The sequence below is a fragment of the Symphalangus syndactylus genome, chromosome 14 (assembly GCF_028878055.3).
Source record: "Symphalangus syndactylus isolate Jambi chromosome 14, NHGRI_mSymSyn1-v2.1_pri, whole genome shotgun sequence".
In the NCBI taxonomy this organism is placed as follows: Eukaryota; Metazoa; Chordata; class Mammalia; order Primates; family Hylobatidae; genus Symphalangus; species Symphalangus syndactylus.
This window is the reverse complement of record NC_072436.2, coordinates 118,778,383-118,792,176: the sequence shown is the minus strand read 5'-3', so window position 1 is coordinate 118,792,176 and position 13,794 is coordinate 118,778,383. Positions and strand designations below refer to the sequence as shown.

General features: G+C 60.3%; 2 protein-coding genes across 11 annotated transcripts in view; one reads left to right on the top strand and one right to left on the bottom strand.

Annotated features, from left to right (window-relative positions):
- The first annotated feature begins 1,033 nt into the window (after nt 1–1,033).
- MPG (N-methylpurine DNA glycosylase) lies at nt 1,034–9,328 on the top strand. Of its 4 annotated transcripts, none has more exons than XM_055243099.2 (5): nt 1,034–1,309; nt 2,167–2,444; nt 3,538–3,771; nt 6,485–6,689; nt 8,883–9,328. In XM_055243099.2, exons 1-5 carry the CDS (start codon nt 1,156–1,158, stop codon nt 9,257–9,259), a joined length of 1,248 nt encoding a protein of 415 aa, XP_055099074.2. In that variant the 5' UTR covers nt 1,034–1,155; the 3' UTR covers nt 9,260–9,328. The 4 variants fall into 4 exon arrangements, with proteins under 4 accessions (XP_055099074.2, XP_063473098.1, XP_063473097.1 ...); XM_063617028.1 differs by having other exon boundaries at nt 1,197–1,309; nt 2,321–2,444; XM_063617027.1 differs by lacking the exon at nt 1,034–1,309 and adding an exon at nt 1,974–1,991 and having other exon boundaries at nt 2,321–2,444.
- The window catches only part of NPRL3 (NPR3 like, GATOR1 complex subunit), a 66,187-nt gene continuing 55,891 nt past the window's right edge, over nt 3,499–13,794 (bottom strand). For 3 of the 7 annotated variants that reach the window (XM_055243078.2, XM_055243081.2, XM_055243083.2), the window contains 3 exons: nt 12,950–13,139; nt 11,955–12,147; nt 7,721–10,354 (listed from right to left, as the gene is read on the bottom strand). In XM_055243078.2, the coding sequence (XP_055099053.1) occupies nt 10,189–10,354; nt 11,955–12,147; nt 12,950–13,139 (549 nt within the window). In that variant the 3' untranslated portion in view covers nt 7,721–10,188. Of the gene's footprint in view, nt 3,947–5,728; nt 5,800–7,720; nt 10,355–11,954; nt 12,148–12,949; nt 13,140–13,794 lie in introns of those variants that run through there. The other 4 variants (XM_055243079.2, XM_063617026.1, XR_008650945.2 and 1 more) reach the window with 3 other exon arrangements.

Genomic DNA, 13,794 nt, shown 5'->3' with positions numbered 1-13,794 from the left:
CACCCGCTTCAACAGCTGTCAGCACCCCCCCTCCATCAGAGAGAAGACGGAGCCAGTGTGCTGGGCACCCTGACCCCTGTAGCCGATAGAGCCACATCTCTCAAAGACTTGTTTATAAAGGCTCCAGTGACTGATGCCCACACCTCCTACAGCTGGAGGCAGCTCCAGCCCCTCCACAGCCTGTGGCCTGTTGTGGAGGTTGGGGGTCAGGGCTGCTCACCCCAGCACCAATACTAGCCTTCACTCCTTTCAAAGCCTCAAGGGTGTCCTCATCTCCATCTTCCACTGATATCCTTGCCTCCTCCAACAAGCCTGTTCCAGCCCAGCAGTGGGGCAAACTGGGGACAGAGGAAGCCCCAGGCCACCCTCCTCTCACCTGGCACCACTTTCTCTTGCCCCGGACCAGCCCGCCAGCCCACTCTGCAGGCGGCAGTTGGAACTCTCATCCCACCACTTCCAGCCTGTGGTGGGAGCCTTAGACCACAAACCAGGAAGTTGGGGGGGGGGGTGCCCAGAGATTGCGCAACCCCCAGCACTCAGGCCAGAACATCTGGAGAAGTTGGTTGCTGGTGCCCCGGCGCCAGCCTCTCCACCTCCTGGGGCAGGGGCCAATCTGCTCTCCAAGTGATTCTCTTTCCTCATAAGAAAGGTGGGGATAAAAACACCCCTCTGGGAGCTTTCGGACTCCCCATGATTTCTGCAAGGACCATGGATCACTTGCGACATCAGAATAAATATAAGTACAAAGTAACACCCATCCTCTCCCTGCCCATCAAGAAGACAAAGGCTCAGCTGGGGCCTCAGTTTCCGAGTACTTGGGGGGATGGGGGGCTGTTCCCACAGGAAGGAGAGACTCACTGGGAGGCATGGCTGCAGGGATAAGCAGGGAGGGTGTGGGATCACATCCAGGGCTGCTTTATAAACACAGATTGATGACACATTGTGCCCCCACCCCGGAAGCGGCACGCAGTGCTACAAACAGCTGGTGGCTTCCAGCAGGCGACTGATGGCCCCTCCCTCCCCAGGAAGTCGTGGCTGGGGCCCGTGGGGGTGGGACGGCTGGTCAGAGGAGGAGACGCAGTTGGAGACCAGGGTCCTGCCCTGTTAGCCTTTCTGTAGGACCAGGTGTCACACTCATCTGAGGGTTCCAGACACATGGCCTGTGCGTCTGTCCTGCCCAGCGTCTCCCAGCTGACACGGCCAGGTGCCCAACTGCTCTTCAAGGCCTTTTCAGGTGCCTCTTTCCAGGACCACGATCACAGAAGTCAAAGCTCAGGAAAAGACCCTCGAGGGTTTTTGTACGGCAGAGGTGGGTTGTGGGGTGGTATTGTGCCTGCCATAGTGGAGGGGCTCTGCAGACCCAGATAAACCCTCAAGTGGCCAGAAGCGGGGGATGGCTCTGCTGGGTGCTGGGGCTGCCATGAGCCGTGGGAGCCAGCAGTGTGCCCAGCTCCCTTACGGCCCGTCCCCTAGGCCCTTCCTTCCACCGGGCCAAGCACCGTCCCTGCCCCTCCCTAGGGGCATGGATCTGACTTGAGAGGTTACGGGCGCAGCAGGCGCTGGGCCGCTGGGGAGGCCTCGGAAGCGTAGGACGGCTGCGCACTGCCAGGCCGTGTTCAGCCCTGGTCTGGCCTCAGCCTCTACAGGAGGGTGGCTGCGCTCCAGCAGGCCCAACCCAGAACGTGGGCGAGCTCCCTTTAGCATCCTTGGGCGGAAAGAGGGATGGGGGCTCTGCTGCAGGGGCAGAATCCGCTCCGCTCCCTCCTTCCTTTCCTCCACCAGCCTGTGACAACCCCGGCCAGGGGCAAGGGCTTCCGCACAAGCCTGGCGTCCGCTTCCTGGATGAGGACACCCTGGCCCACTCCGGACCAGGGCTGGGGCGGCCTCCCAGGCGCGCTCTCCGCTGGCGCCCCACCGGAAAACACGTCTACGGCCTGCCTCCTCCCCCAAAGCACGACCACTCCGCCCGGGCCCCTCGAGGACCCACTCAGGTTCACGATGGGCCCGTCCTCTTGGTGGTCTGACCACCGGCTGCTGGAGCGAGCTCTGAGGCCGCTAGGCGACCAGGGCGCAGGCGGGGGCGGACAGCTCATTGGGAGGGGCGCCAGGACACAGTGGTGGGCTCGCCCCACCCCCAGGTGCCCCTTCCCTGCTCTCGCTCCGCAGGCACCGCATCAGGCCCGGACATCGGTCCAGAACTGGCGGTGGGCGCTGGGAAGAGGACCCACCTCCACGTGGCCCGGCCCGCCCCGCCCCGCGGGCGCAGCCAGTTCCCGGCGCTCACTGCCCCCTCTCCCGGCTTCCGTCCCCATCTGCGCAGGCGCCGCTCCGCCCCAGTCCCAGCGGTGCTTCCGTGGTTGGCGGCTGCTGGGCTCCGCGCCGGGGTCCAAGCCCTACGAAGCCCCGGCCCGAGCCGCCGGATGCCCGCGCGCAGCGGGGCCCAGGTGAGCGCGCGCCTCGGCCGCCCCGCGGAACAGACGCGCCCACTCCCAGGCGCAGCAGCGAGCGCGGCCGCGGGAACGGGAGTGCCGGGGACGGGCGTACCGCCCACCGCCCCGAGGGTTCGGGGCAGAGCCAAAGCGTAGGCCAAGGGCCAAGCTCGGGCCGAGAGCAGTGGCCGCAGCGTCCGGGGCCTGAGCCCACGGCGCGTTGGCAGCGCGGGCCGAGCTGCGGAGACGGTCACGTCAGCGTCCGTTCCAGGCCGACTGGCAGTCTCCATTCGCCATTAACGTCAGCACTCCCGTTAAAAATAATGCATCTCTCCCATGCCAGGAGGACTTAGGTGCTGCTAAAGACCAGCCCTTCGGGTGCTGCTAGGCCGGCGCTCACCCGCCCCCTTCATCTTCCCTCCTCCTTTGCCCCAGGACAGCTGAGGATGTGTGGTTAGGTTCCCCCTACCCACGGGGAGGCCAGAGGTGGGAGGCTGGCGGCCTGCTGGGTCTCAGCAGACCCTCCTAGTCCCTCAGGAGACCTTGCCTTTGCCCCACTTGCGCGTTATCCAACCTGGGCCATGAAGCAGAGGACAGTTAGGGACCCTGAGCACGTGGTGGTCACCCTGGTGCTCACCCCTCCCTGTGTCAGGCCTTGGCCCTGCCAAGGTCCTGTCTGTGTTTTGAATTCTGATAAGGGTTGGATGAAAGGGCAGGGTTCCAGAAACCAGCTCAGACTTTTGCTTGGGACCTGCATGGTGAGTGGGAATCAGAGGGCACCAGCCCTGCTGTCCCAGGCTCAGGCCCCCATCTGCTCCCCAGGTCATGCAGCCTGGGCTCCCATGCTGTGCAGCTCGCACATATGTGGGGCAGAGCAGCCACCCTACCACCGGCAGCAGCCGTCCATCGTCAGATGTGATCATTTCCTGAGGCCTCCAGTGTGTCAGGGTGTTTGTGCCTCATAACAACCCACAGGATGGTCACCCCCGCTTTGCAGATGAAGAAACCGAAGCAGGTGGTCAAATCCAGTCCTTGCACTTCCTGAGCCTGACCTTACCACACAGCTGTCTCCTATTCGGATGCTTATTTATTTTTTTTCCCATTACAGTTTTCCCGAAGGATGGGGCAAAAGAAGCAGCGACCAGCCAGAGCAGGGCAGCCACACAGCTCCTCCGACGCAGCCCAGGCACCTTGCCCCAGGGAGCCCTGCTTGGGACCGCCCACCACCCCGGGCCCATACCGCAGCATCTATTTCTCAAGCCGAAAGGGCCACCTTACCCGACTAGGGTTGGAGTTTTTCGACCAGCCGGCAGTCCCCCTGGCCCGGGCATTTCTGGGACAGGTAATGTGAACATAGCAGCGAGGTCCCTCCTGAAGTGCCTGTCACTGCAGTTGTCCTTGAACCCCTGTCCGCTGCCTGCTGGACTTAGCCCTCGGTTAGTCCTCCTTGTCCTCATGCAGTGAGCTGCTTTGCTCACTGGTCCCTGGTTAGCGTCATCTCAGTTGCCTGAGGTCATCTGGGAAGAACGTGGAGATTGTCAGTGCTGCTTGCCCAGGGTGGAGCAGGGGTGCCACCGTCTACCCGGCTCTGGGCTTCTAGGGCCGGAGCACTTGCACCGCTAGCCTCCTCACCGGCAATCCACCTCAGTTTTTCCACACGTGGGAACTGTGGCTGTGGCCAGTGTTGGGCTGCCCCTTCCCGCTGTAGTGGCTCACAGTACAGTGCTGGCTTCCCAGGGCCCCTGCAGCTCAGTGTAGGTCAAGGATCTGGGCTCTGCCAATCAGACTTGGAGTAAGAAGCGGGGGCTGCCCAGGTCCCATCCTGGTGGGGCCTGCGGTGCTGCCTGTCCCCAGGAGCAGATGCTCACACAGCCGTGGCATCTTGGCTGGATCTGTTGGGGGCACCGTCCTCAGTGCCAAAGCCCCAGGCCTGTCTTTCTGGTTCTCCAGAGGCTCCACGGCCTTGCCTTTGTCCTTTAATGAGCCCACTTTTAGGTTATAATCACCAAGAAGAACCAGAAGAGAAATACCAGTGCCAGGAGTTGGGTGCTAAAGGAGCAGACCCTAGAATGTGGGCTTGACCTCGTGGAGAACAAACAACATTCTGTCCCCATGCGGATCTTTCTAAAAGCACCTTAAGTAATGGGCATCTGTGGCCAGGTGTGGTGGCTCATGCCGGTAATCCCAGCACTTTGGAAGGCTGAGGCGGGCGGATCACGAGGTCAGGAGTTTGAGACCAGCCTGGCCAACACGGTGAAATCCCGTCTCTACTACAAATACAAAAATTAGCTGGGTGTGATGGCGGGCGCCTGTAATCTCAGCTACTCGGGAGGCTGAGGCAGGAGAATCACTTGAACCCAGGAGGCAGAGGTTGCAGTGAGCTGAGATCACACCATTGCACTCCAGCCTGGGCAACAGGGTGAGACTCGGTCTCAAAAATGAAAAAACAAAATATAATGGGCATTTGTGATACAACAAAACGGCACATTTGGCAGGTGCATCATAAGAGCAGGGTAAGGGCCCAGCATGGCATCAAGGACCACAATACGTTTGTCTCTATTCAGCATCCTTGGCAGGCCACAGTCATGCCCACTTGAGCCCACTGGTGGACAAGATGATGTCCAGCAGAGAAGAGGGTGTCTCACCCTGCGTCCCTTGGATCAGGGACAGCCCTTTCCATAACCTCCCAGTAGATGCCCTTGCAGACCCCTCAGCCAGTCTTGGCTCATGCGCTCATCCCTAAAAGGGTCACTGCAATGAGTTGCCATGAAATCCCAGGCCACTCTCTGGGCTGAGGAGAGTGTGGTCTTCCCCAGGAGGCTCTGCCAGCAAGGAAGAGGGGTGTGTGTGTTGGCCATGGGGGTGGGGAGGGGTGAGAAGCCCCAGTATCTGCCATTGGTGGAAATGGTATCAGCGAAATCCTGATCAGAAATTTGGGATAGAAAAGGAAACAATGAGAAAAGGGCTGTGGGAACCTCCTCTCCAGAACGGTAGTTGGGCCCCCCAGTACGCCCCCATGGAGGCACAGGAGTGTGCAGAGTGAAGCCCCTGGAGGCGCATTCCCTCTAAGCTCCAGGGAAGATGGAACAGGGCCACCCTTTCTCCCCTGGAAATGGTCTGGCCAAGCCTGGCCTGTTCACTTCTGTCCTCACGGCTCTGGATGCCTAAGGATTTCTGAGCTTCCAGCACAAGCACTGACCCCTTCTTCCCACCACCCTATCTCCAGGAAGGCCTCCTGAATGCTCTCCCAGCGAGCATCTAAGCTCCAGTGCCCCTCCTCCCCAGCCCGTGATACTGACCGTGGCCTCTGACACCACAGGGCTTCCTGGGCTGAGGTGAAGGTAGCCTGGCTGTCCAGCTGACCTCTGGCCTAAAAACGAGACAGGTGCTGGGGATGTGGTTGGTCCCCAGTGCTCTGCTGTTAACTCTGGGGCTCTGAGCAGTGAGACACAACTGTTGGCCGTTACGAGGACCATGGTCCAGGCTGGGGCACCGTGGGGCAGCTAGGCCTACTGCTCAGAAAGCCGGAGGGTGGGAGCTGAGTATGAGGGTCCCTTGTGGCCACCTCAGCAGCCCAGGTTTAGGGGACTTCACGGGCTCTGGGATTTCCCAGGTAGCTGGTGTGGGGACATCCTTGGGGTCCTGTGCCTTCCATGATGCCTGGCCTCATGCTAAATGCTGATGGTTTTCTCAAGGGTACTTGGGAAAGGAGGAAGCTGGAGAATGGAGGGTCCTGCTGAGAGGACTTGGAGGTCGACCTGCAAGGTGAATCTGTGACGGCCGGTTCCCAGCCCAGCCCTGGCTGTGGCCTGAGGTGTCTTCGGCCTGCGGTCTGGTTGTCTGGCAGGGCTGGAGGAGACAACTGGTGCCCTCAATAGCCACATTCAGCCTCAGCAGGAGCAAGAGAAGAGGCAGCATGGAGACGGGGCAGGTCTCTGGCTAGACCTGGGCGGCGGACACACCCTGAGCTGGGGAGATGAGGTCCAGGCTGGGCACTGTTAGGGCAAGTGGACCCCCATCCCTTCCTGCCCTGAGCAGAAACTGACTGCCCACAGGTCCTAGTCCGGCGACTTCCTAATGGCACAGAACTCCGAGGCCGCATCGTGGAGACTGAGGCATACCTGGGGCCAGAGGATGAAGCTGCCCACTCAAGGGGTGGCCGGCAGACCCCCCGCAACCGAGGCATGTTCATGAAGCCCGGGACGCTGTACGTGTACATCATTTATGGCATGTACTTCTGCATGAACATCTCCAGCCAGGGTGAGCAGTGCTGGGGCACGGCGGGTCGGTGGTTGAGGGGGTTGGAGAGCTGGCAGAGCCCTGTCAGCTAGCAGCCAGGGGACCACTAGGAGGACTGAGGTGGGGCAGGCATTTGAGCAAGGAAGTGCCATTTCCAGGGCCAGGTCAGGGTTTCAGGAGCTCTGGCTGCACTGACAGGGCAAGGTTGGTTAGAGGGGTAGAAAGGGTTGGTTGGGGCCGGGCGTGGTGGCTCACACCTGTAATCCCAGCACTTTGGGAGGCCGAGGCGGGCAGATCACCTGAGGTCAGGAGTTCGACACTAGCCTGGCCAACATGGTGAAACTCTGTCTCTACCAAAAATACAAAAATTAGCTGGGCATGGTGGTGGGCACCTGTAATCCCAGCTACTAGGGAGGCTGAGGCAGGAGAATCGCTTGAACCCGGGAGGCGGAGGTTGCAGTGAGCCGAGATCGCACCACTACACTCCAGCCTGAGTGACAGAGCGAGACTCCGTCTCAAAAAAAAAAGGAAAGGAAAAGGGAAAAGAAAGGGTTGGTTGGAGTGGAGGCAGAAAAAGGAGGCCGAGCACACAAGTGTCACCTGCCCTTGATGGAGGCAGCACATGAGGATGAGAAGCTGATTTGAGAAGAGGATAATCGCAGTGCTAAGAGCAGAGTGGTCAGGTTGCCAAGGATGGAGCAGTGGGCACAGCAGGGGGAGTCAGGGTCGGCAGAGGAGTAGGTGAGGAACGGGAGGTTTGGCAGGAAGAGATCAAAGGGGTCGTGTTTTTGTCAGGATGTGGGACTTCGATGTGTTCTGTGTGAAGGAGCCAGGGCAGGGGGGTGCGGTGATGAGGGTGGCCAGGCTTTGACTCATTTGCAGGCGGCTCTGTGGGGGCTTAGTGAGACAATGAGGGGCATGTGCCCTGCACCCACAGGGATGTAGAGGGTCCTGCTTCTTCCTACTGAGGTGGGTCAGGGTGGGCAGCGGGCGCCCCACCTGGTGAGCTAGAAGCAGCGTGGGAATCACAGAATGGACGGGAACTTAAAGGCTTTGCTTGGCCTTGATTTTATCTTGAAATACTTTGACAACTGGCTGGTCAAGGGTTATCTCCTCACAGGAATGCCGCATTTGCTGGCTTTGCCGGAGGGCATGGCTTTGTCCACTAGTGCTTGCCCCTGGCTGCTGATGTAGAGCCTCACTGTGGCTGCAGCCCAAGAGTAGGGACTGGCTTGGCCATCCCCGGGCTAAGCTTCTGACTCCCAGGTGGCTGGGAGGGCCAGGGGTGCGCAGGTGCATCAGAGCAGGTGTCTCTAGGGAGCTGCCTCGCTGGAGGGCCAGGGCCCTTATGGCCAGGGTCCAGGTCATCGTTGTCCCCAGCCAGGAATCCAAGGGGCCTTTCCAAACGTCCAGGGCAGAGGGAATTTGGTTGTCTGTGCTGGAGTGAGCCCCTGGGCACAGGAGCCTTCACTTGCTGTCTCTGTTTCACAAGTGGCCTGGCCTGGTGAGGGAGGGGGCTTGGCTGGAGGAGGGATCCCAAGGGAGGTGAGAGGGCTTCATCAGCCTCCTCCTGCCCTGCCTGTGCAGGGCGTTGCAGTCAGTCCTTCCACTGAGTCATTGCATGGGCTCTCCCAGCATCCGGTGCACACTGGCAGCTGCTCTAAGCCAACCCCTAGCCCCCACCACTTGACCAACACAAATGCTGAGTGGGTGAGGCAGAAGGGGAGCACTGGGGCCTGGCCAGGGCCAAGGCTTCCTGCTTCCTGGCTGAATGATCGCACCCGAGGACTGGCTCTCTGGAGCTTCCTTTGCTGGCCTCATAGCTGTGGCCAATCACAAGACCAGGGGAAGCCAGGTAGAAAGGAGCTGATATCCAGCATTTGTCATGTGTTTTTAACAGTCTGGCTTTGTGGGGGCGGCCACAGTGGTGGAGGCCCTGCCTGGTGGTGGGAGCCAGAGGTGCCCACAGGAGGCACTACCTCATGGTGCAGGCTTAGAGGATGGCAAGGTAGGCAGAGGGGTCTGGACACAGTGAGGTGCAGCCCCCTCCCACCAGGTCAGACCCAGCAGACGGTGCAGGTGCACAGAGCAGGTCCCTGGCCCAGGCAGGAAGGCAGCTGCACCCTCCCTGCAGCATGGGATGTCTGGATGTGCACTAGGGCAGAGAGGACAGGAGCCTAGGGAGGCTCCACTTCCAAACTGTCCGTCCCACAGGGGACGGGGCTTGCGTCTTGCTGCGAGCACTGGAGCCCCTGGAAGGTCTGGAGACCATGCGTCAGCTTCGCAGCACTCTCCGGAAAGGCACCGCCAGCCGTGTCCTTAAGGACCGCGAGCTCTGCAGTGGCCCCTCCAAGCTGTGCCAGGCCCTCGCCATCAACAAGAGCTTTGACCAGAGGGACCTGGCACAGGATGAAGCTATATGGCTGGAACGTGGTCCCCTGGAGCCCAGTGAGCCAGCTGTTGTGGCAGCAGCCCGGGTGGGCGTTGGCCATGCTGGGGAGTGGGCCCGGAAACCCCTCCGCTTCTACATCCGGGGCAGCCCCTGGGTCAGTGTGGTCGACAGAGCGGCTGAGCAGGACACACAGGCCTGAGCAAAGGGCCTGCCCAGACAAGATTTTTTAATTGTTTAAAAACCAAATAAATGTTTTATTTCTAGAAAACTGTGTCAGCCAGAGCTCCTCTAGGTGATCAACACGTGTCTGGAGCCAGCTCTTCCTCCAGCACAAGAGGGCTGGGGGCCCTGAGTACGTAGCGCCAGGCCCGGTGTGGATGCTGGGGAGAATCATCAGTGTGGGAGCCGAGAGCCCCCGAGGGTGGGGTCCTGGACAGTGGGCCATGCCTCCACCAGCAAGATGTGCACAGGTGACAGGGCTGCTCCAGCCTAGCAGGGCCAGCCCAGGCCCTCGTGCCCCAGATGGTCAGGACCAGGTCACAGCTTGGCTAAGAGCCTGTTTGTGGCTTCTGTGGACTGTGGTGAGGGCTGGGCCAGGAAAGGCTCATGGCAGCCTGGGAGGAAGAAGCACATGGCAGACAGAGGTGCTGGGGAGGGGGCCACAGGGCACTTCACAAATGGAAGGCTGTCAGATAGGGAGAGGCCACACAAGTGTTTCTGCACATTCTTCAGGGTGGCCACAGATGGGGGGGGTGGTCCAAGGAGCAGGTGTAGGGACGGAAGGAGCGTCTGAGAAATGCACAGCCCACGTGGGCCTAGAAGGATGCGGCCCTCACCCAGAGACAGGAGTCCTGGCAGGCCCCCTCCAGCGTGGAGATGCCCACGCATGCGGCAAGGACTGGAGGGAAGTGTAGGAACACAGAGGGCAGCAGCCCCACAGCGGAACCACCAGGGGCCAGGACAGCGGGGCTCTGCAGGCTTCACTGGGCCACGGCCGGCCGGCCGGCATCCACCCAATGCCAGGCCTCAGGACTAAGAGGGCTTAGCCTCAGCACAGGGGGAGCCCTGGGGTGGGGAGACGCAAGCACCCACCTGCACACCCAGCAGCCTTCCGCCCTCCGCCTGGGCTCAGGGGAGCAGAGCCTGGAAGACGGCAATGATGGGGTCCTCGTGGGTGCTCACCACCAGCACGCTGCGGAACTTGTCAAACAGCATGAGCAGCTGGGAGCGCCGCGTGTTCTCGTTGTACATGATCTCCTCCAGGTGGTGGCGGCCGCGGAAGTAGTGAAGGAGCCTGGAAGGGATGGGTAGGCATGAGCCGAACCTGACGCCAGCCCCCAAAGGCCTCTGCCAAATAGCTGCTGTTGGGAATCAGCTCTGAGCTGCCCACAGGCCTGAGCAGAGCTGGCAGTGAAGGCCAGGGAGGCAGCCACCACAGCCCCCTACAAGGGTAGGCAGGCCTCCTGGACCCCATGCCCACCATGGTCCCGCTGACCAGCAGGTGGGCAAAGTGGGTCCAGGACGGTAGACGGCTGTTCAAACCCAGAGCTGCCCCAGCCTGCGTCCTGATGTTGGGACCAGGGGTCTGCTGGTGGCTTCTTTTTCATGCTACGGTGAGTCCCACGTAGCTCTGGAGCCAAACGGTCACTGCTTTTTTTTTTTCTTTTTTGAGAGACGGAGTCTCACTCAGTCACCCAGGCTGGAGTGCAGTGACGCGATCTCGGCTCACTGCAACCTCCACCTCCCAGATTCAAGCGATTCTCCTGCGTCAGCTTCCCAAGTAAGCTGGGACTACAGGAGTGCGCTACCACACCTGGCTAATTTCTCTATTTTTTAGTAGAGACAGGGTTTCATTGTATGTTGGCCAGGTTGGTCTCAAACTCCAGAACTCAGGTGATCTACCCACCTCGGCCTCCCAAAATGCTGGGATTATAAGCGTAAGCCACTGTGCCCGGCCTGCTTTTTTTTTTTTTTTTTTTTTGAGACGGAGTCTCGCTCTGCCACCCAGGCTGGAGGTGCAGTGGCGCGATCTCGGCTCACTGCAAGCTCCGCCTCCTGCCTTCACGCTATTCTCCTGCCTCAGCCTCCCCAGTAGCTGGGACTACAGGCACCCGCCACCACACCCAGCTAATTTTTTGTATTTTTTAGTAGAGACGGGGTTTCACCATGTTAGTCAGGCTGGTCTCAATCTCCTGACCCCGTGATCCGCCCCCCTCGGCCTCCCAAAGTGCTGGGACTACAGGCGTGTGCCACCGTGCCCAGTTTTTTTTTTTTTTTTTTTTTTAATGTCACCATTATTTGGAAGGTGGCTGCTTTAAGGTGGTTTCTGCAACTCAGACTGGCACAGAGGAGGCTAGGATGCAGGTGAGACCTGGACCAGCTGCTCAGAAGAATTGCAAGTGGTTCTCTCGAGGGCCTGGAGTGTGGTTCTTAACCAGGAACTCAGTCCCTGACCACTCCCGGGAAACTATGCCCCTAACTGTCCCCCAAGTCAGGGTGGGGCTGACAGAGACCACTGAGCCACGTCACCTATAATACGGGGGATCCTGGATGCCCCCAGGGCTTAGAGTCCTGGGCAAACCCCTGCCAAGTCCCATGAGGGTGAGAACTTGGCACGGCCTCTCAAGGGACAAGAAACATCTAAGAAGTACTGGAGAGAGAAGAGTCCCAAAAATAGGCACACCAGGCCCACAGCCCGGAGTCTTGGTGACAAGCCGCATCCCCATGTCTGGGCAGTAGCACCTGCCCCTACACACCTGAATGCAGAGACTCCATCTCAAACAGGGCCCCATTTGTTCTCAGTGGATTTGGTGGTTCTGTTGCGTACGTCCCTATTCACTTTCTGCCCTGACCCTGCAACTGGCCCCAGTCCCAACAGGCCAAGGTACACCCACCTGGCAAACATGCGGAGGTCCTCAGGGTTCTGGGCTGCGGGTACACTGAGGATGGCTGCACGTTCATGCTCCGACAGGCTGGCCAGCAGGTTCTCTGTCATCCTCTGGTTCAGTGGTGAGTCCCCACTGGGAAGTAGCTCTGCGCTGGAGTTGTCCATGCTGGGGCTAGTGAGGGTCATGTCATCGCTGCTGGCTGTGGGGGGCATGGGTCAGGGTGACCAAGTGGAATTTCAGGACACCCAGGGGAACAGCGAGGGCAGAGCCAGCAGCCAGCCTCCAATGACACCCCTAACTCCCACAAGGGTTAGGGTACATCTGTCTGCAAGCATTTGCTGCTGCCCCACCTCCTGGGTGTGACACGCCCCTCATATGGCTGACTTGGGAAACAGGTAGCCTCCCCTCTGGGGGTAACCTCAAGGGACCTGAACAGAGGTGCAATGTGTGCCCCACAAACACCCCAAGGTGGGCCTGGGCATCTTGCCCCTCACCCAGGATGGAGTACAAAGCACCCTGGGCAGGTGGGGTCCTCACATGAAGCATGAAGCCTACAGCCAGACCTCAGCCAGCGGAGGACTTTCAGAGTCTTCCACCCACTTCCTTCCCCAAGCCTGGGGACCTAGGACCTGGCAACAGGCTGCTGCCCTCAACCACATTGGCCATGACAGCTCTTCTGGGGCACAGAGGTGTCAGCTGTCCTGGTAGTGGTATGAGATCCTGCTCTGCTCCCAGGCAGGGACAGAGATTCCAGCACTGATTTGGTGGGCTGGGAGCTGCTCCTAACTCTAGCAAGCCTGTTGAAGAGCCCGGAGACAGAGCTGCCGCCTCAGAGTCATGGTGGTGCTAGGAGACAGGAGAGGTGTCTCCACGGGGGACACGAGGCACATGCATGTGTGTGCAGGCCCCTCATCACCCACAGCACTGCCCATGTTGAGCCTCCTGGATGCCACCCCCAAGCATCTCCCGTGACTACCACAGCGGTGCCCTGGGGGCCCTACTTGGGGAGCCAAAGCTGAGGGCGTTGGGTGTGCTGAGGCTGCGACCGCCAACCCGGGCAGTGAAGGGGACGTCGTCCTCTCGCGGGCGGGGCTCCTCCTCGCTGGGTGAGGCCATCAGGCAGACATAGGTGTGCAGCTGGATGAGAAGCCGGCGCTGCAGCATCCACACCACCATCTGGATGAGCTGGGTCTGCGGGTGGCAGCAGGTGAGGCTGGTCCCCCTCCCCACTCCTACTTCTTCCTGGGGATCGGGGAGCCACGGCCCTAGACATGGCCACAGACGCTCCCTGTGCTGACTCACAGGCAGAAAGGCCCTCTTCTCAGAAAGGGAGCGCCCAGCTACCAGCCAGCTCTGCAAGGCCCGCTCACCCTCCTGGGAAGGGAGAGGGGCCATGGGAACATCTGGATCACACCTGCACAGGCTCCCACCACACACCTGGGCCGTCCAGCCTCTGGCTGAGGAGCAGGACCTGAGATGTGGAGGCCCCTGTGACTGCTTCTCTGAGCAAACCCCCGACACTGTGCTGCTGCAGCTGCCCCTCTGCCTCCTCTTTTCTTTGGCCCACTGGCCCTGGAGTTGGACCCAGCCAGCCAGTCCACCTCCAGACAAGCCCAGACACTGTTTAAAAAGAGGCTGTGGGCAGGCACCCTGAGAGCAGAAAGTCCTCTCCTTGGATCTACCTGAAAGTCCACCCTGAGCACAAGAGTGGATCCACAAGAAAGCTGAGGCCAGTGACCCTGGGCTTGGGGGTGGAGCACCCCCCCCCGCCCCCACCGTGAGAAGGCACATCCTGGCCAGGCCCTCCAGTGTCTCTGGGTTAGCAGGGGGGGCTGGCAGTGAGGAG

Excerpts from the sequence above, each read along its gene's own strand:
- MPG (XM_055243099.2), top strand. The coding sequence starts at position 1,156 with ATGGCCTGTGCGTCTGTCCTGCCCAGCGTCTCCCAGCTGACACGGCCA. Across the intron at positions 1,310-2,166 it reads AGGGTTTTTGTACGGCAGAG|GCACCGCATCAGGCCCGGAC; the intron begins GTGGGTTGTGGG and ends CTCGCTCCGCAG. Across the intron at positions 2,445-3,537 it reads CCGCGCGCAGCGGGGCCCAG|TTTTCCCGAAGGATGGGGCA; the intron begins GTGAGCGCGCGC and ends TTCCCATTACAG.